This window comes from Lepidochelys kempii, chromosome 2 (assembly GCF_965140265.1).
Source record: "Lepidochelys kempii isolate rLepKem1 chromosome 2, rLepKem1.hap2, whole genome shotgun sequence".
Taxonomy (NCBI): domain Eukaryota; kingdom Metazoa; phylum Chordata; order Testudines; family Cheloniidae; genus Lepidochelys; species Lepidochelys kempii.
In genome coordinates this window covers 1,929,591-1,951,557 of record NC_133257.1, presented here as the reverse complement: position 1 = coordinate 1,951,557, position 21,967 = coordinate 1,929,591, and the positions used below count along the sequence as shown (strand labels likewise).

General features: G+C 45.9%; 1 protein-coding gene across 5 annotated transcripts in view; it reads right to left on the bottom strand.

Moving 5' to 3' along the window:
* The window catches only part of LOC140906245 (uncharacterized), a 106,721-nt gene extending 86,163 nt beyond the window's left edge, over positions 1-20,558 (bottom strand). For all 5 annotated transcript variants that reach the window (XM_073329827.1, XM_073329829.1, XM_073329828.1 and 2 more), the window contains exons 1-5: positions 20,454-20,558; positions 4,174-4,301; positions 2,885-3,072; positions 2,538-2,647; positions 1,858-1,929 (exon numbers count right to left, since the gene is read on the bottom strand). In XM_073329827.1, the coding sequence (XP_073185928.1) occupies positions 1,858-1,929; positions 2,538-2,647; positions 2,885-3,072; positions 4,174-4,274 (471 nt within the window). In that variant the 5' untranslated portion in view covers positions 4,275-4,301; positions 20,454-20,558. The remainder of the gene's footprint in view (positions 1-1,857; positions 1,930-2,537; positions 2,648-2,884; positions 3,073-4,173; positions 4,302-20,453) is intronic.
* Positions 20,559-21,967: the final 1,409 nt, after the last annotated feature.

Below are 21,967 nucleotides of genomic sequence, written 5' to 3'. Positions count from 1 at the left end.
CATTTCATATCTACTTAATCCCTCTTCACCACCACCACCCACTTACTCGGTGCCACCCTCCACCACCCCACCCCCACACTACTACACATTAAGGGCACATAATTTTTGACTGGAGGGAGCATAATAACCTTCTTCCCCATACACAACTGATGACCTCAGTTGCTTTCAACTACCTGAAAGGGCATTCCAAAGAGGATGGATCTAGACTGTTCTCAGTGGTAGCAGATGACAGAACGAGGAGTAATGGTCTCAAGTTGCAGTGGGGGAGGTTTAGGTTGGATATTAGGAAAAACTTTTTCACTAGGAGGGTGGTGAAGCACTGGAATGCGTTACCTAGGGAGGTGGTGGAATCTCCTTCCCTAGAGGTTTTAAGGTCGGGCTTGACAAAGCCCTGGCTGGGATGATTTAGTTGGGGATTGGTCCTGCTTTGAGCAGGGGGTTGGACTAGATGACCTCCTGAGGTCCCTTCCAACCCTGATATTCTATATTTATTACACTCCAAGTGTAGTCAGTGCTATTTTTCAGGAAGTGGTCCAAGTTCCAACAGCACTTCTTTCTCGTTCTGTCTGGCCAACGTAGGCACCCTTGAAACAATTCAGAAGCAGTGCAGGAGTGATCAGAGGGAACTCAACAAGGGGCGGGGGAGCAGTGCTTGCTGAAGACAGGATCGAGAAATGTACACACACACAATAGGTATTTATTATTTTTTTCCATTTGTAATATAAATGTATTTATTATAACAGAATCTTCAAGATGTGCACATAAACAGTATGACATTTTTGTAACCATTGTCCTTCTTTCCCCAATTCCCCATCTTGTTTGTTGCTAGCATTCATTGTATCTTCTCTAAAACTTAGAAAATAAGTACACTGGGCCAGGATCTGGGTCTTATTTGTCTGAAAAGCGCCCATTACACTTGTGTATTGAACAAACAACAGCATGACTCTTGCAGTGAGCAGGGGAACTGATTCAGGAGGTCAGAGAGCATTTCACAGATTTCCACCATTAGTTTTCTTAGCTGAAAAAAGGTGTAGATAAATCTCTGCATTATGCATCTTCACATAACTTTCATATGACTTTGTATTATGCCTCTATTTTCATAGAACTTTGTATCAGATCCTTATATAGAAAACTTTCTATTGAGCCTTGGTATAATGTTAAAAATGTCTTTTTGCTAGGAGTAGAATAAGATCTCCCCCCCCCCAACTCTCTTAATCAATTGCCCTGTTGAATGAACGAGGTGTGAAAGGCAAGCACCTCCAGACAGCTGCAACAGAAGGGATGGAAACCAGACCCAAGAACAATAAAACTTGTCAAGTGGGCTCACTAAAGAAGAGCAGATATATTGATGGCCTTGGGGGTTAGAAGCCAGCACTTTCTTTTGAAAGTGCCCTTTGTAGCATTAAGACCACACCCAGAAGGAAGCAGCACAAAGGACCAATGGACACAGACACAGATTTTGTATCTGATATAGATTTGCATGAGAGGGAAGCAGCTATAAATATGACGGGTCTTGCAGAGGACCCTGGGTCTCGTCTTGTCAACATCGGAGCATCGATCCGGATCGACAGAAGCCCGGCTCCACCCCTCCCCCATTTAACTCACCTGGCCAGTGAAGTTAAGGGGAGCAACTCGTTGGTAACAACAACAAGACGGAGCGTGCGTGCGTGTAATATAGATAACATGCATATGATACAGTGTTGATTGATACATGTATTACCCATAAATGTGACGCTTTGCCTTATTCCCCCTGAAAAGATCCTGTGCAGTACCTTAAGTACAACAAAGGAACACTGTTTGTCAGATGAAATACCCTGAGTACTGCTAGTAATTTCTTTTTCCTATGCTTTGCCTCACCTGTGGTAGCGAATTCCTCATCTCTCCACATGCACTTTGCAGCTGATCGATTCTACAGTAACAATGTTCAAACTGAAACAGAAGTGCAAGAGGTTTATCTGAAACACAACCTCACTTTAATTCAAGATCCAGAAGAATAAAATGAAGAGGAGGCCTAATACCTTGTAAACTGCATCATTTACTGCTTAACAGATTTCAGTTTTCAGGCTTAAAGGAAGTTAAGTTTTTTCAAGTCTTCCAATTTTAATGGAAGTTAGTCTTACTTAGTTACCTTTAAAAGTGAATCATTCTCAGAGTCTGTAGCATAAACAACTATACTGATGTATTAAAAGAATACAAGTTATCTGAATACTAAACTTATGGGAGTTCTCTTCAGTATCACTAATTCGAACAGAGGTCTCTAAAACTTTGATGTACTGATTGGACCCCGCCAGGAGCACAAGGGCAACACTTAACTTATTTACATGAATCAGATCACAGCCACCCCCATCCAGTCTGCAATGAGGACAGGACATTTAGATCAAAATAGAGCACAGCATGCTAGGACTCATGGTTCCCACGGGACCTGCCTTGTATTAAGGAGGAGGGTAGCCACAGGCTGCACTGTGTAACAATATGGATCACATTTGACCCATGCTTTAGCTACTCTTAAAACAGATCAAAAAAGGAATAAAATGTACCAGAAAGTAAAATTCTGAATTTGGCTGACGAACTTGTGTTCCAGACCTGATACCATTCCCTGCAGGATGTCCAAAGGTCACAGTATCTCCTTCCTGCAAGTTAATTGTACCTGAAAATTTAAAACAAAAACAAAAAAATATTAGACATCACAACAAACGATCATTCTTTTCAAAAATTCAGAACTATCATTGGATGTATTACATCAGGCGATAAAGAAGCCGTAATATAAATGTTAAATAAGCATCAAATAAAGTGATCTATTATGTATATCCTAACATCTAATCCTAAAGAGAAGAATGCACAAGATTCCTCTGGATGCCCTTGAACATCTTCCTTCCACACTTACCATTGATTCTAACATCGTTCACATAAACGCCTGTCAAACTGGAATCCACAAGTCTGTAAGTATCATTGGTTCGAATCACTCTGGCATGAGTCCGGGAAATGTAATCTCTTCTCTCTGAAACTGGACCACTGATGAAATAGTCCACAACATCTTTGTTTCTTCCAATCAGGGTAACTGCCTTATAAAAACTTTAAACAAAGTTTAAAAAAAAAAAAAGTCAGATTTTTTTCTCTGTTACATATAGCTTCTCCTGCGGAAGTCTGGATTTCATGGAAAGCAGCGTGATTACAAGAGGCTAGAGACAACACCTCTCATCGAACCACAAATAGGTACAATAGAATTTACAAGGTCTAGTAACTCAATTACAGTTGGAGTAATGAATCATCATTTTCTGGTCACTACCAGAGAAGATGCATAGAGCAAAACTAACTCAGCATAATAGGGAGTGGTTTCAGAGAACACAGGGCTCACATTTTCAGAAGTAACCAGTGATTATGGGCGTCTTGATCTGTGGCTGCCCAACTTGACACACATTAAAGGAGCCCAATGGGGGAGGAGGGGAGCAAGAGGTAGTCTGTACTAAGTCCACAGAATACTGTGAGGACTAAGTTACAGCTGATTTTATACAGCATTTTTATTAATGATCTAAAAAAAAAGAACAAACAGCTAATAAATTACATTCACAGGCAATAATAAAGTAGGAGGAGTCAAACACCTCTCAGGGCATAGAAATAATAATACAAAGGAACCTAGAGAAACTGGAAACATAAGCAGAAAAGAAGAAAGATTCAACTTATACATCTGGGGGGAAATAATCAACAAAAACCCACTGCACTGACCGTGCCAAGACTGTTCTGTTAAATATTCAAAGTGGCAAAGTCAAAACTGTCCAAGCAAGCTGTGAGAACCAAAGACTTGTAAGGGGAGCTGGTCAGGCTTTTAGGTTGATCAGCTGGTATCTAAGCCAGGCCCTCAAAAGGTTCTGGGACCCATACTGAGAGAAATTCAATACAATTTATAAAATTGATAGAGTTACAATTCTCAAACTAAAATAAAATCAAGAAAACAAAGGTAAGCTACGATTAATAATATTAAACTAAACTAAGAAACATACTCTATCAAATCAGACTCACACCATAACAAGTTAGTCTCAATACTGGACACAGTCTACAATATGGACCATCGCCACTCATATTTAACATGGAACACAGCCCATAAAATACAAATCCCAGCATGTAGTGTTCATTCTTGAGCAGAGCAGCCCAAGAGCTGTCTTACACAGTACTCACTGGATAACCTCTGCAACACCGAAGACAGAAGCTTTGCGGCCTATACTGCGCAGGTGACACTGGTTGAGCCCCCCTCCGTGCGTTTGGCAGATGGTTGCCATTTCAGAGAATACGAGCTTCCTTTACATCTGGAGGGGGGAAAAATAAATTAAAAATAAAGTGAATGAAGCATGTAAGTTTCATACCGCTCACAAAAACACTCCCACTTTATCTACAACCCTTCAATGCATTTATCCCAGAAACATCAAATATCACCATCCACAAAGTGAACTGAAGAAGCAGTCCAGGGTCAAAAGTGGAGGACCAAGTTCCACGGCCAACAAGTAAAGTTAACATAGCTTTTTCTTTCTAGGGTCCCTCAGTTATACAGTGCTTTCCAGCCCAAGGATCCCAAAGGCTTAACAAATTATGTATATATTTCCATGCCCATTATGGAAATATAACCAACCTTGGTATAGAACGTCGTAGATCTTGCACACAACAACATTATACAATCATTATTAATTTTCTGGTCCTAAAAAAGAGTGTCCTTTTCATAGATTCAAAGGCCAGAGAGGAACACTGTGGTCATCTAGTCTGACCTTCTGTATAACTAAGTCAGAGAACTTCCCCAAAATAATTCCTAGAGCATAATTTTCAGATCAACATCCAATCTTGATTTAAAATTGCCAATGATGGGGAATCCACCACAACTCTTGATAAACAGTTCCAATGGTTTATTACCCTCACTGTTAAAAAATGTATGCCTTATTACCTGTCTGAATTTGACTAGCTTCAACTTTCACAGTCATTGGATCGTGTTATACCTTTCTCTACTAGATTGAAGAGTTGATTATCAAGTATTTCTTCCTTACATAGATATATATTGTCAGGGTTCCTTCCCCACTCTGAACTCTAGGGTACAGATGTGGGGACCCACATGAAAGACCCCCTAAGCTGCTTCTTACCAGCTTAGGTTAAAAACTTCCCCAAGGTACAAACTTTGTTTAAAACACTTGGTGGTGGCAGCATACTGTTCAAAGCCAAGGCAAAGAACAGGGAAACAGACCACTTGGAGACATCTTCCCCCAAAATATCCCCCCAAGCCCTACACCCCCTTTCCTGGGGAAGGCTTGATAAGAATCCTCACCATTTTGTACAGGTGAACACAGACCCAAACCCTTGGATCTTAAGAACAATGAAAAAATCAATCAGGTTCTTAAAAGAAGAATTTTAATTAAAGAAAAGGTAAAAGAATCACCTCTGTAAAATCAGGATGGAAAATACTTTACAGGGTATTCAGATTCAAAACACAGAGGATCCACCTCTGGGCAAAACCTTAAAGTTACAGAAGACAAGAATAAACCTCCCTCTTTACACAGGGAAAATTCACATAAAACAAAAGATAAACTAATCCGCCTTGCCTGGCTTACCTCTACTGGTTGTAATATTGGAGACTTGGATTAGGATGGGTTGGGGAAGATGGATTTCTGTCTGGCCTCTCTCAGTCCCAAGAGAGAACAAACATGTAAACAAAGAGCACAAACAAAAGCCTTTTCCCCCTCAAGATTTGAAAGTATCTTGTTCCCTTATTGGTCCTTTGGGTCAGGTGCCAGCCAGGTTAGCTGAGATTCTTAACCCTTTACAGGTAACAGGATGTTGCCTCTGGCCAGGAGGGATTTTATAGCACTGTATACAGAAAGGTGATTACCCTTCTCTTTACATTTATGACACATATAGAATGTAATCAAGCCACCCCTTAACCTTCTCTTTTTTAAGCTAAATAGATTGAGCTCCTGGAGTCTATCACTATAAAGTGTAATTTTCCTGTCCTTTAATCTTTCTAAAGACTCTTCTCTGAACCCTCTCCAATTTATGAACATCCATCTTGAACTGCGGACATCAGAACTGGACACAGAATTCAAGCAGTGGTCAAACCAGTGCCAAATACAGAGGTAAAACAGCGCCTCTATTTCTACTCAAGATTTCTCTGTTAATGCATCCAAAGATCACATTAGCACTTTTGCACCACACAAAGATCACATTAGCACCACAGCATCACACTCGGAATTCATGTTCAGTTGATTATACACCACAGCTTCCAAATCTTTTTCAGGATATAGTCCCCCCATACTGTATGTATGGCCTACATTCTTTGTTCCTAGATGTATACATTTACCTATATTAAAATGCATTTTGTTTGCTTGTGCCCATTTTATCAATCAACCCAGATTACTCTGTATCAGTGACCTATCCTCTTCATTATTTAACCCCTTCCCCAATTTTTGGGTCGTCTGCAAACTTTATCAGTGATGGTTTTATGTTTTCTTCCAAGTCATTCATAAAAAATGTTAAATACCATAGGGGCCAAGAACTGACCCCTGCGGCACCCCACTAGAAACACACCTGCTCAGTGATTCCCAGCTAGCCAGCTCCTAATCCATGTAATGTATGCCATGTTAATTTTATATCATGCTCGTTTTTTTAATCAAAATGTTTTGCAGTACCAAATCAAATGCCTTACAAATATCCAAGTACAGTAACTCCTCGCTTAACGTAGTTATGTTCCTGAAAAATGCGATTAAGTGAAACGATGTTAAGCAAATCCAATTTCCCCGTAAGAATGAATGTAAATGGGGGGGGGAGGGTAGCTAGGTTCCAGGGAAATTTTTTGGCCAGACAAATGACTATATTTTACACACATACACACACACAGAGTATAAGTTTTAAACAATTTAATACTGTACACAGCAATGATGATTGTGAAGCCTGGTTGAGGTGGTGGAGTCAGAGCATTGAATAGGGTGGGATATTTCCCAGGGAATGCCCTACTGCTGAATGATGAACTAGCACTCTGCTGAGCCCTCAAGGCTCAACACGTTGTTAATGTAGCCTCACACTCTACAAGGCAGCGCGAATGCAGGGAGGGGAGAGAGCATATCAGAGACAGACAGAAAGACACACCGTGTGTGAGAGAGAGACAGACGTGCACTGCCCCTTTAAGTACGCTGGCCCCACTCTAAGTACATTCCTTTTTAAAAAGAAAAGGAGTACTTGTGGCACCTTAGAGACTAACAAATACAAGTACTCCTTTTCTTTTTGCAAATACAGACTAACACGGCTGCTACTCTGATTCCCTTTTAAGTAGATCAGCAAATTGAGACAGCAGCTGCTGCCAGCAAGGTCCCTCTGTCCTGAGCCCCGTCGTGTCCCCCCCGCTCCCACTCCATGGAGATGGCCCGATGGGGTAAAGGAGCAGGGGAGAGGACGAAACCCTGACATTAGCACCCCTCTTCCCGCCCCACCCCCGCCACTTGCACAGCTAGCAGGAGGCTCCCGGAGCAGCTCCAAGGCAGAGGGCAGGAGCAGCACAGGGCAGTGCGGGAGCGACAGCTGAACTGCTGGCAATTGCTAGCCTGCTGGGCAGCTGTTGCACAGGGAACTTAGGGGAGCAGGGAGCTGACTGGGGGCTGTCAGCCCACCCTGGTTCGAAGCCCCCACCAGCTAGCTCCAATGGGCTGCTCTTCCTGCAAGCAGTGGACAAAGCAGGCGGCTGCCAAACAACGTTATAAGGGAGCATTGCACAACTTTAAACGAGCATGTTCCCTAAATTGATCAGCAACCTAACAACAAAACAACATTAACCAGGACAACTTTAAGTGAGCAGTTACTGTATGTTACCTCAACACTATTTCCTTTACCCACTAAACTTGTAATCTCAAAAAAATTATCTAGTGTGATTTTCCATAAACCCATGTTGATTGGGATTAAATTACCCTCCTTTAATTCTTTACCATTGAGTCCCATATCACCTGCTCCATTATGCTGAAACATCATTAGTTATTTAGGCCAGAAGAAATTTGGCCAGAGCACTGAGTTAACAAAAAAGCCACAGATCTTTAATGAAAACTGGACTAGACCCTGGTTTTATGTCTCATCTGACAGACAGCAGCTCACCGACTCTTAGCATCATACAAACTCAAGGACCAATACAGCAGCTCTTACAAAGGCAAATGGGCATTTTGCCCACACAAGGAGTGAAGGATTAGCCCATGCCTGGAAGTTCCAGGAATCAGCAAGTCTACATCCAACTATTCAGTCATTAAGAAAGGAGGGGAAAAAATGCATCCCACACAAACTTCCAAAAGCTCATACTGATCTTTTAATCAATGACTTGTGACTAGTAGTTTATGTTTATCATTTACCAGCTTAAATCTGTCACTCTGAAGAGGTTTTATATTCATTACTAACTAGATGAGCATCAGTGGCCACTGCCATCGCAATCATCTCTTGCCTACCAGCACTTAACTATTCCAGCATTTGGGTTAACGTCAACAACTCCTTATTCACCAGAAGAAGAAAAAGCAGAAAGGATTGAAGCTAGATTTAAAACCTGGTGTGTTAAGTCTTCATACTCCTCTAGCATCCTAGAGGATCTTAAAACTTGTTACACTGGTACCCTCTCCCTCACCCCAGCCCTGCTCCCTCCCGATGTCTGTCAGAAAGTTGTTAGCTCTCTGGGGCAGAGACAATGTCTTTCAAATGGACGTGCTAGTTCAGTGCCTACCACAATGGGGCCCCACATCCCAAACGAAGGCTTTGGTTGCTACTGCAATTCAAAATAATACGTGGTCAATTAACATAGCATCTATGGCTTGGGATTATTTGCCTGCGTTGGTTACCACTACAGGGGAAAGAGCCTACACTTTCTGGAGAACAGTGTTCATTTGTACGCACCCCGGGCAGGACATACAAGAGCGAGAAGCCCAACTATCTATCCTGTTATTTCTAAGCTCTACTAGCAGTATGCCAGAACTACTTCCCCATAGAGTTCTGGCGCAGGAAGGTCTGGACACAAACCCAGAAAGCTGCCTTACATATCACTAAAACAGAAACGTTTGAGACATGTGGTAGAGCGCATCTTAGACCTGGTAGAGTGAGATCTCTAGCTCATAGCATGCATCAACTTGGACAGTCTTAGAATAGAAATTAGGCAACGTCTAGTATCCTCCATGCACAACAAATAATCTGGGTGATCTCTGTAGCCGGACACGGCCCCGTCCATGGCTTGGCCTCTGCCAGGCAGAAGCAGCTTCTGCTCCATAGGGAGGAGGGACAGCCCATGCCGCGTCCCTCCCCCGAATCTGTCTGTGTAGGTTTCTGCATCTGTGTAGGTTTCCTGTTGTTACAAAACCACAACCAGCGGAAGCTCTTAAGGGCTTGCTTAAAGCTATACTACCAATTGTATTCATGCTTATGAATATGTAATCAATATGTAAGGAACGAGCGAGATAGTGAGTGTAAGAAACCAATCGCAAGGCTTGAACCGAAATATTACCGTGTAAGGATAATCAAGGTGTATATGGGACTGTATATAAACCTACGGCAGTAGCGGACAGAGAGAGATGTAACCTATGACAGCAGAAACTCAGGACCGGATCGGAAGCAGTAAAGCCCTCCCATGTATCCGAAGGGACGTCAGGGGTTTTAGTCGCCTAGCGGCTCGATCTCTGGGAACCTGGAACCTGGCCAGTCTCAGTCACCTAAGATCGAAAGGAACATCTGGACCTGCAGCCTGCCACCAGTATGAATGGAATGTGTGAGAGAGTATAATTGCGTAAATAAGGGAAGCAAACAATAAATCAGCCCTCAGTTCTGCTTTAGTTCAACCTTTGTGGTTATTTCTTGGCTGGTTCCAAGAACAGGCAACAATCTCTAGTTTAGTCCTATTTAGAGACTAACAAACCAATGTTTTCACAACAGATGTTTCAAGTTAGGCAGGCCCCTAAATTGATTGTACTGGAAGCTGCAGGAGCTCAGCATGAAATTCAGGCCACATTTAGGAGGCTAAACTTGGGTCCTCAGGTTTAAAAAAAAAATTACCTCATAGACTTATCTAAACATGTAACGGAGCCTCCCTTCCATTAACACAACTGTCTAAGTGGAAAGCAGAGATCACTTCAGAGATGAACTAGAGAACAGAGGACCACCACATCCCTGCAGAACATGATTACTGATCCACCATATATCAGTACCTGTATCCCACAGCTTCTCTGGGCTGATACAATCACCATCAGGAATGCAGTCTTTTGCAAGAGACTATGCAGGGACCATTCCATTAACGCTGGTTCCATTAGTTTGGCAAGCACCATATTTAAGACTCAGGACAGTGACAGCGCACAGACAGGAGGAAAGTCCTGAGGTAGGGTGAGCACACAACGGAATTCCAGACAGGAGGAAGAGAAGCTAAAATGATAATCTTATGAACTCTTTTAGAGCTAGGAAAAAGAAAAGGAGTACTTGTGGCACCTTAGAGACTAACCAATTTATTTGAGCATGAGTTTTCGTGAGCTACAGCTCACTTCATTGGATGCTGTAGCTCATCGGAGCTGTAGCTCACAAAAGCTCATGCTCAAATAAATTGGTTAGTCTCTAAGGTGCCACAAGTACTCCTTTTCTTTTTGCGAATACAGACTAACACAGCTGTTACTCTGAAACCGGTCATAGAGCTAGGAAAGAAACTGAGTTGTCTGAGATGAAGTACCAACAGCACAGAACAAAGGAACTGGAAGACTTTCCTTCAATCGTACCCAGATGGAGAACGATTTCAACTTCAGAGAGCAAAAGGCTTTTGGCCAAAGGCTTTCTGATCTCCAGAAATTTTTAAGGGCCTTTATCAAGAGAAGAGAGTTTGTCCCAGGTGAGAAACTTAGCTAGTGTTACTTGGTAGTTAGCTTTTGACTTCCCTCCCCAGAAGTGGGTAGTGAGAAACAAGAGGAATCAAAAAGTTGATTTCTCTGTGGCAACTGAAATAGAAATATTCAAGTCCTTGAGGAACCAGATACCCACAGGTTTCAGCCTTAGATGGAGAGGATATGGAAGCTGGAATTAACGAAAGATTGTTTTGCCCGTTAAAAAAAAATCCCCTCATTTATTGGGAGGGCCACTCTGCCAGGTTGCTTTATCTAATGGATGTTGAACATGAGAGACTTTTTTTTGATCTGGTGTTCTTCTTGGCCCAATGTCTCAGCCTCCAAGACTTCTTCCAAAAGATTTTAAGTCATTCAGAAGGGGAGAGCAAGAGAAGACGTTGGTGATGTTACAGCATAATCTGATGAAGAGAATACAGATGGGAACCCTCTGGGATAGGGCTGTCTGGGATCTTTTGACCCTCCCAATCCTCTGAAAATCATGGCTAAAAAAAGTCAGCTGCCAGCAAGAATGTCTTGAGGTTCTTTTTCCCCCCTTCCAGACGAGCATAAACGAATCTTGAGACATACATTGTTGAGCTCACATTGCCCAATAAAGCCAATATGCCTGTGGTTCATAAGGATATGGTAGACTTACCTCTGAAGAAATGAGCAAGCTGACAAACACTAGGACCCAATCCCCAGCACAACCAACACAACATCATGGACAGAAAAACTAATATTGTGACACCAAAGCTTCAATTGCTTGGAGCATCTGACACAGGATCCCCAGAGCCAGAAGCCATCAATGCTGGAAACTCTGATGTTAAGGCACTGGCAACAGATGTTGAAAATGCTAGTATCAGTAAGAGTTCAGACACACAATCACAGGCATTGTGATAGACAAACCACTGAGGAGATTCTTGAGCTTAATGACTCTTTCTCTACCTCCACAACCCTCAGGGAGACTAGCAAAGCAGTCTCTTTGGAAGACACAGCAAGTTCATCATGAGAGCTCCATGGCTGAGGCAGCACTTCAGGCAAAAGCCAACCCTGTCAAGCTTACAACTGTGGGTTTCAGAGCACTACAGAATCAGAAATGTAGGGCTGGAAAGGACCTCGAGAAATCTTCAAGTCCATCCCCCTGTGCTGACACTGGACCAAGTAAACCTAGCCCACCCCGATAGATGTTTGTCTAACCTGTTCATAAAAACATCCAATAATGGGAATTTCTCAACTTCTTTGGAAGTCTATTCAAGTTTAACTACCCTTATAGTTAAAAAGTTGTTCTCAATTTCTACCCTAATTCTCCCTTGCTGTAGACTTCTCCTATCTTCAGTGGACACAGAGAACAATTGATCACCATCCTCTTTATAAAAAGCCCTTAACATATTTGAAAATTGTTACAAAATTCCCCTTCAGTCTTCTTCTCTCAAGACTAAACATGGGTTTTTAGGTTTTGTTTTTTTTAAAAAGTCTTTCTTCTTAGGTCAGATTTTCTAATCCTTTTTTCACTTTTGTTGCTCTCCTCTAGACTCTCTCCAATTTGTCCACATCTTTCCTAAAGTGTGGTACCCAGATTTGGACAATACTCCCAGCTGAGGCCGCAACAGTGTAAGCAGAGTGGGAAAATTACCTCCTGGGTCTCACATACAACACTCCTATTAATACACCCCAGGGTTATATTAGCCTTTTTCACAACTGCATCACATTAAATTTGTGATCCACTATAACCCCCAGATTCTTTTCAGCAGTACTACCACCTAGCCAGCTGTTTTTTGGGGGTTTTTTGGCTTGTACATTTGATTTTTCCTTCTAAAATGTAGTACTTTGCACTTGTCTTTGAATTTCATCTTGATTTCAGACCAGTTCTCTAATTTATCAAGATCATTTTGACTTCTAAGCCGACTCTCCAAAGTGCTTGCACAACCCCTTTCAACCTGGGGTCATTTTATAAACAAATTCCACTCCATTATCCAAGTCATTAATGAAAATGTAGGACTGACCCCTGCTGGACTCCACAAGATACATGTTCCCAGTTTGGACAGCGAACCACTGATAACTGCTCTTTCAGTGTGGTCTTTCAACAAGTTGTGCACCCACCTTAGTTATTTCATCTAAACCTTTTTTTTCCTAGTTTGCTTATGCAAATATCATGTGGAATAGTGTCAAAAGCCTTCCTAAAAATCAGGCTGTATCATTTCTACTGCTTCCCCCATCCATTAAGCCAGTAACCCTGTCAAAGGAAGGAAATTAGGTTGGTTTGGCATGACCTGTTACTGACAAATCCATGCTGGCTATTCCTTATAACCCTGTTAATTTGCAAGCACACACAGATAATTGCTTAGTTAACTGCGAGAGAAAGGAACCCTCTAAGAGTCCCCTTATTAGTGTTAGTAGTCCATCGCTGACAAAGACGACGATATTGTTACAATTCTCATTTATGGTTAAGCATATCACTCCAAAATCCAAACCCTGATGCACAGAGTCGGCCACACCAAGGGCATGGGAAGTCCATATCTATGATTTTTGATGATGCAGCTCTGTGGCGTCTTTCACATGCAGCCTCAAGATTTTGCCTAATCCACTCAAACCTGATAAATGCTGATCTTACTAGAGAACGCCAGTGAATCCTGTTCTAAGGCATTTGCTTGAGTTGAGACTGATGCCAGATCACTGGAGACTGTTCTTCAGGTTATCTTTGAAGTGCTTATACGGAGGACCCTTCTTTCTTTTGCCAGACTCTGCTCCCCATACAAGATCTGTTTTGGGAGACGGTGGTCTTCCATTCTGATGACATGTCTGATCCACCTACATTGTGGTCTCAGTAGCATTTCTTCAATGCTGGTTGTGTTTGCTCTCTCAAGGACCTTAATATTGGTCGCTCTGTCCTGCCAGCGAATGCTCATTATTGAGTGGAGGGAGCACATGTGAAATTGCTCAAGCTATTGAATGTGCTGTCTATAAAAAGTCCAAGTCTCAGATACATAAAGGAGAGATGTTAGAACCACAGCACTGTAGATCTTCATTCTGGTGGAGACACGAATGTTGTGTTGGTTAAGGACTTTTGTTCAGAGTTGGTCAAGGACCTGCCTGACTTTGCCTCCAGAATTAGTAATTTCCTTATCCAGGGAACCATCACTCAAGAGGGTGCTACACAAATACTTGAACTGATCCACATTTTCCAGCTGTGTGCCTTGGATGAAGATGGCTGGTACTAGGGCATTGGAATGAGGTGCTAGCTGGAACAAGACTTCTGTCTTCCCGAGAGTGATGGTGAGGCTAAAGAGCTGGGATGCTGCAGAAAACCTATCAATGATGACCTGAAGGTTGTCACATCTATGGGCTATCAAGGAGCAGTCATCTGCAAAAAAGTGCCTCCACAAGAAGTTTCTCAAGTGTCTTGGTCTTAGAGAGGGAGCCACCGAGGCAGCAGCAGATGTATATCTCCTGATCCAAGTCCCTTGTGGCATGGCTGAGGACACAGTGAAAGAACAAGCTGAAAAGCATTGGAGCAAGTACACAGTCTTGCTTCACTAGATTTGAGATTTCAAATGCATAAGAGTCACTATTGGGGAGCACTTGCACTGTCATGTGGCCATAGAACAGACAGATGATTTGTATGAACCTTCTTGGGCAACCCAGTTTATGTATAATAGCCCATATACCCTATCTGTTGATGGTATCAAAAAGCTTTGGTCTAGTCAATGAAAACTGCATACAGGTCCATGTTCTGCTCTAAACAAACATTTTTCCTGGACTTGCCTTATGACAAAGATCATGTCCATAATACTACAACCTGGTCTGAAACCACACTGCGCTTCTGGAAGATTCTCCTCAGATACGTTCACAATGAGTCTGTTCAGTAGAATGCGAGCTAGTATTTTCCATGCCATACAGAGAAAAGAAATGTCTCTGTAGTTTCTACAGTCAGCTTTGCTGCCTTTGTTTTTAAACAGTGATAAAATAATATAATCGTTGAAGTCTTGTGGCATTTCTTCTTCCTCTCAAATGCTAGACAAGATGGCGTGAAATACTTTGATACCCTTTAGGCCTGCTACTTTGTACAATTCTGCTGAAATACCATCCTTTCCAGATGCTTTGCCAGGGTTCAATTGTTTGATGGCTTTCATGACTTCTTCAACTGATGGAGGGAGGTCGAGATCCTCTTTGATGGGTCTAACTACACTGGTTCTGGTGGGACCCAACTGAGAGTGCCAATTCAGGACAAACTGCTTAAAGCAGGGCAGTTACAGCCCAAGGCTGGGGTTCCCGTGCACACCAAGGCAAACCAAACCAGCCAGACAGAGAAGACTTTGGTTTTACACCACTGACTAACCACAAGTCACACAAACAATTCCCTTAGACACTCCAGGTTTCAGAGGAACAGCCGTGTTAGTCTGTATTCGCAAAAAGAAAAGGAGTACTTGTGGCACCTTAGAGACTAACCAATTTATTTGAGCATGAGCTTTCGTGAGCTACAGCTCACTTCATGAAGTGAGCTGTAGCTCACGAAAGCTCATGCTCAAATAAATTGGTTAGTCTCTAAGGTGCCACAAGTACTCCTTTTCTTTAGACACTCCAGTTTCCCAATATCACCACCAGTGCCACTCATTATGGGGACAAATGGTTATGAAAACCAACACCCTAGTAAAAGAAAAAAGGTTCTCTCGATCCCAAAGGACCCAGACCCAGGTCAATATTCAAATGAGATCTTACCCACAAATCACGCTGTTGCCAATCCTTTGGAATCTAAAATCTAAAGGTTTATTCATAAGAAGAAAAAGATATAGATGAGAGCTAGAATTGGTTAAACGGAATCAGTTACATACAGTAATGACAAAGTTCTTGGTTCAGATTTGCAGCAGTGAGAGAATAAACTGCAGGTTCAAATCAAGTCTCTGGAGAACATCCCCAGCTGGGATGGGTCTTTCAGTCCTTGGTTCAAAGCTTCAGTGTAGCAAAGTTCCTCCAGAGGTAAGAAGCAGGACTGAATACAGGATGGAGGAGCTGCAGCAGCTTTTTATATTCTCTTGCCATGTGGTGTGTCTTTCTTTGTTCCAAAGACAAGCTGTCCATCACATGCCCTTAAAAACCTCAGAGTTCTGTCCATAGGCATGTCCCTGCCTACCTTGCTGAGTTGCAAGGCGTCTGCCTTCCCTCAATGGGTCAGTTGTATAGCGGATGGTCCTTAATGGGCCATCAAGCAGGCTAGGCAGAGCTGACACCAACCTGTCTGGGGTGTCATCCAGAAGCATAGCAGAAGTTTGAAATACAGACAGTATAGAGCCAATATTCATAACTTCAACTACAAAAATGATACACACATATAGACAACACAATCATAAACAGCAAACCATAACCTTGTCTTAGATACCTCATTTGACCCCCTTTATACAAGATTTGGTGCCACTACAGGACCTTGGTTGCAACCATGTTCTATATGGTCCCAGTTCAAGTCAATAACGTGACAATGGGTTTCTCGGATAATTGATCAAGGACACCCAGATTGACTGTGGATGGTCTACTGAGTAGACTATTGAAGTGTTCAGCCCTTAATAGTACCCTTGACATAAAACGCAACAGAATGGGACAATTAGCTAAAACCCTGAATGTTGAGGTGCTTTCAGGCACAGAGACCTTTTTTTGTTTGAAAGTTCTATGATGCAACCTTATCAAATCACATGCAGGACTCATCTGTCTGATGTGGAGAGAGGCCATTGGTCCTTGAATTTTAAGTCTCCCCACTAGGTGGGGCTTGTCAGACCTCTCCTACCATTATCAGGCACTATTTCTAGTGTTGGAATTTGCATTGCAGGAAGACTAGTCTCTGCTCTTTCCAGGTTTAGACTTGTTCCCTTTGCTTTTGCTGCAATCTCACCTACCATACTTAGGAGTAGCCATGAAAAAAATATTTAGACCTGTAATAAGGTCAGCTATCCTTTTTTGCAGCTTTGGCGTTAGGAGGGTTCAGTAAGGTCTTTTTTGATTTATCTGAGGATTCCATCACCACGTTGTCTAACAGCTCCCCAATAACTGACCTCTGAATATTTCAAAGCCACTAACATTTTTGGCATATATCACCCTTCCAGGCTCATAACCAGAGGTGCCATCTGGTCATCACATTCATGTCTTCAGCACGTGCCACGACCTCCAAAGCTTCTCTGGTTGCATTGGCTATGAATGCTCAAGCCACTGAGATTTTCTTTAACTCTGAACCTCATTGATCTATCCTAACTTTTTTTGGCAGTCTGGCTACCAAACTCAGTCCAGACCTGTATTACTATTGCAAAAAATGTTGCAACAGCAGAAGACCTCAGAGGGGAAGATGCAGCCTCAAACGTATGGCACAGTGGTATTTCCATTCTACGGTTGTTGGGTTCTTTTGGGAAAAAGTCCCCTTCCATTTGGATAGCAGTGTCTTTGACTAGTGCTGAAACTGCCCTGTCCACTTTGGGAAGAGACCCAAGATCTGCTTGTCTATAATGCATTTTCTCCAGGCTTCCCAAAAAAGTCTACAATCTCAAAGACTTTGACGGTGTTTCCCTTTCAGATTTAATTATTTTTTTCAAAAAGATGTGAAGGGGAATGTGTGGTTCAGATTTTAAACAGGCTGGGAATTTTTTTTTTTTGCAATTTCTGTAGCAATCTCCTCTTCTCCCTCCTAAGAATCTTTTTTAATGGGCTCATCTGACAGAATACCCAAGTATCTAATCACCTTTTGTAACGTCTTCTCAAATGATTAAGCTGGAAAAAAATTCCTCTGGCATTGCTTCATCCTGCGTTTCAGATGCTGAGATTGAGAGTTTCATCTCTCTCTTGTGAAGATCTTGAGTTTCCACTTAACTTCTCTCTGACTTAGATTGAACAGATTTCCTAGCCAGTTTTTTCTTTGATGGCATGAAGAGGAGGATGAAAATGAATCAAATGATGAAGAACCAGACACAAACAATTCTCGTCCCTTTAAGCTTTTTCTTTCCAAGTATGAAAACCTTGTGAGCAGAGCTTTTAAACTCTGGTGATCAGCCAATGGAACAGCTATCCCCAGAAGAACAGACCAGTTTTCTCCTAAGTTTCTGAGACAATTTCTTGAACCCTTTTCCCCTTTTTCAAATTTTACTTCTTTAGGGAAAATGGGGATTGGAAACCTGAATCCCGTGAACCTCTTCTTCTAGCAGGCATCTCTTTATCTTTGCCCATTTGAGAGTGCATAGGATGCATGTAAGGAGACAATGCAGCTACTGCCTGGGGCTCTCGAGATGGCAGCCTCTGAGGTAAAAGTGCTAATAATTTTATTAAGATGTTAAAATAAAAAGAAAACAGTACAGAGTTTAAGCATAGAAGTTTCTGGTTATCAGGGAATAAGGTACAGATTGTCAAGGGGTGTGAAGTTCGGTTTAGGAACAGGTGGCGTAAGGAATACATAATCTGCAATATCCTCGATTGGGGGTAAAAGGTTAACGGTCAAAGTACAGACATGGAGATATGGGGGTATGATGTTCGTATAATCAGTGGATACGATGAGGAGGATAGATTTGCCCTCATTTGGTGAGATTTAATGTTCAGTGAGTTTATGGTTCCAGCTCATATGGTCCAATGGAAAAAGTCTCTTGGTCGCTTTCTCATAATTGATGCACAATGTCGTACCGGCACACATCTCCCGGTACTGTTGGTGGCTGGTGAGGTGTTCGATGTAGATGCCCCTGGACCATCGGATGGTGTCCAAGACCATGTTCTACACCAAATCCAAGAGCTCCATAGCCCACAGAGGAATTTCTTCCCACCTCCATGAAGAATTCCTGACTTCCCCTGGGGCTAAACAAAGGAAATCAAACTGCCCACTGAGGACTTGCGCTGCAGGAGGGAACACACATGTAACTGTCTTACCAGCCTGCTTTGTCTGTGACAGATTCAGCCATGGGTTGCTTATGAGTTCCCTGTACATCAAAAGGCAGCAGCCTGGGGTAACTGCCTCCAGGAGAAGAGCTCTCTCCATTTTTCCACCATTCTTCAAGACATTCACAACCTGGCTGTCAGACTCCCCACAGATGAGGAACCAGCTCCTGGGGCAGGTTAAGGTGGCAAAAGTAAAACCTTTCTGACCTTGCAGATGAGACAGCTGGAGTGCACAATACACACACCATTCCTTCTCCATCCTGGATACAGACCAGGAGGAACAGAGCTTTGGTCTTCCATTTGGACCTTTCTCCAGCATCCTCCTAGTCTGAGCTGCCAGGGGGAAGGGGTTACAGTAATTCCAGGCAGGAGACAAACTGACTCTTCAGGGTGTTTTTTTTTTGTTTTTTAATTCTCTCTCTTGCAGTAGATGTTACAGGAGGCAGAACAAAACTAAGGAGTCTCCAGAATGTGGGGACTAGTCCCATGTCAGCTGTCCAAGCAGCTCAGATTCTACTCCCTATAGCTACAGACTGGTGAGGACCCATACTGAAGACCTGTGGCCGTACCCCTGAGAGAGAAGAGGTGACATGGACCAAAAAAAAAAAAGGCAGAAGAGGAGGGGACAAAGCAATTGCCACACCTGGATACACCAATGTCCATCTAGCTCAGTTTACTGTCTCTGAAGTATCAGAGGAAAGTGCAAGGAACTCCAAAGTGGATAACTTTATTCATTGTCTTACAGCAATGCCTAGTGGCCCCAACTCATCAGATCTCATACAAATAGGTAGTGAGAGTCTCAACCCCAGAGAGATGACAATCTAAATACCCAAGACAAACAAGGAGGTAAGAAAAAGTTTCTTCCTAACCCCTGATACTTAGTAGCTGGCTTAGGCCCAACAGAAGAGGGTTTATGTACCTGGTATTAAAACCATACATATTTTACTTCTATTTCATAAAGGAATAAGCAAGTAGAAGTGCTAAATGAACTCGGGCAGTGCTTCCCAAACTGCAGTCCACAGAGAGCCAGCGGGTCAAATGAGTCTGTCTGTTAAAAATCACCTTAGAAGAAATTAAAATACATTAAAAGCTTTCCCCAATACTCGCTTTCCAAGCAAGCAAGCGCGGCTGTTGCCCGCGGGACACGACGCCGCGGGGGCAGGGGGCCCGCGCTCTGCGACAGGGGCTGAGCCTGGAGCCTCGCCTCCGGCACCTTAGCCCCTTCCCTCCCGCTCGCCGGACCGGAGCCCGCCCACGCCAGCCCCTCGAGGCGCCTCACCCCACGGGGAACCGCGCCTCCCTCCCCCCACGGGGCGCCGCGCCCCCCTCCCCCCACGGGGCACCGCGCCCCCCTCCCCCCACGGGGCACCGCGCCCACACACGGGGAGCCGCGCCCCCCCCACACACGGGGCGCCGCGCCCCCCTCCACACACGGGGCGCCGCGCCCCCCACACACGGGGAGCCGCGCCCCCCCCCACACGGGGAGCCGCCGACCGCGGGGGCCGGGAGGGACCCCGGGAGGTCACCGCCGCATCCCCACCGGCGGGCGGGGGATCGGGCCGGGGGGAACCAGCCGCTCGGCGCGTGGCAGGGCCTGCGCCAGGCGCCCCCGCCTGGGCCCGGTCACCGCACGGGGGCGCCGGCGCAGGGCGGTGCCCCTCCCCCCGCCGGCGCAGGGCGGTGCCCCTCCCCCCGCCGGCGCAGGGCGGTTCTCACCGGCTCCAGCTGGCGCGACGCTTTCCCGCGCTCAGGCCCGCGCCCCGGCCGCGCAGTCACCGGCCTTCGCTCCCGCCCAGCTCGCGGCCCGCACCCCACGTGATCCGGGCTGGCCAGCCAATCCGCTGCGCTCCTCTCGCACCCGGGCACGTGGCGCTCGGCGGCCGTTGATTGGCTGCTGGGGGTTGGGGTGGGCGGGCGCCAGGCCGGCGTCGCGGGAAGGGAGGGAAACGAAACCGAAAGGCGGCAGCGGGCTGCGGGTTGCACCGGGACAGCGCTCAGGGGCTCGCGGGGGGCGGGGCCTGGCGCCTCGAAGTGACTCCGCTCGTTGGGGGGTCCCCACGCCCAGCCCCCGTCAGAACAGCGTCACCCCGCCCCCCACGTCACCCCTCACATCACCCCCGCCCCCCACATCCCCTGCCCCCCACGTCACCCCCCGCCCCCGAGCAGCCTCTGACCCCCCCACGTCACCCCCCGCCCCCACGTCACCCCTCACGTCACCCCTCACATCACCCCCCGCCCCCACATCCCCTGCCCCCCACGTCACCCCCCGCCCCCGAGCAGCCTCTGACCCCCCCACGTCACCCCCCGCCCCCACGTCACCCCTCACATCACCCCTCACATCACCCCCCGCCCCCACATCCCCTGCCCCCCACGTCACCCCCCGCCCCCGAGCAGCCTCTGAGCCCCGCCCCCACATCACCCCCCGCCCCCCACGTCACCCCTCACATCACCCCCGCCCCCCACATCCCCTGCCCCCCACGTCACCCCCGCCCCCGAGCAGCCTCTGAGCCCCGCCCCCACATCACCCCCCGCCCCCCACGTCACCCCTCACATCACCCCCGCCCCCCACATCCCCTGCCCCCCACGTCACCCCCGCCCCCGAGCAGCCTCTGAGCCCCGCCCCCACATCACCCCCCGCCCCCCACGTCACCCCTCACATCACCCCCGCCCCCCACATCCCCTGCCCCCCACGTCACCCCCCGCCCCCGAGCAGCCTCTGAGCCCCGCCCCCACATCACCCCCCGCCCCCCACGTCACCCCTCACATCACCCCCGCCCCCCACATCCCCTGCCCCCCACGTCACCCCCCGCCCCCGAGCAGCCTCTGACCCCCCCACGTCACCCCTCACGTCACCCCCCGCCCCCCACATCCCCTGCCCCCCACGTCACCCTTCACATCACCCCCCGCCCCCACATCACCTGCCCCCCACGTCACCCCCCGCCCCCACATCACCTGCCCCCCACATCACCCCCCGCCCCCGAGCAGCCTCTGAGCCCCGCCTCCACATCATCCCCCGCCCCCCACGTCACCCCTCACATCACCCCTGCCCCCCACATCCCCTGCCCCCCACGTCACCCCCCGCCCCCGAGCAGCCTCTGACCCCCCCACGTCACCCCCCGCCCCCACGTCACCCCTCACGTCACCCCTCACCCCCACATCCCCTGCCCCCCACGTCACCCCCCGCCCCCGAGCAGCCTCTGACCCCCCACGTCACCCCTCACATCACCCCC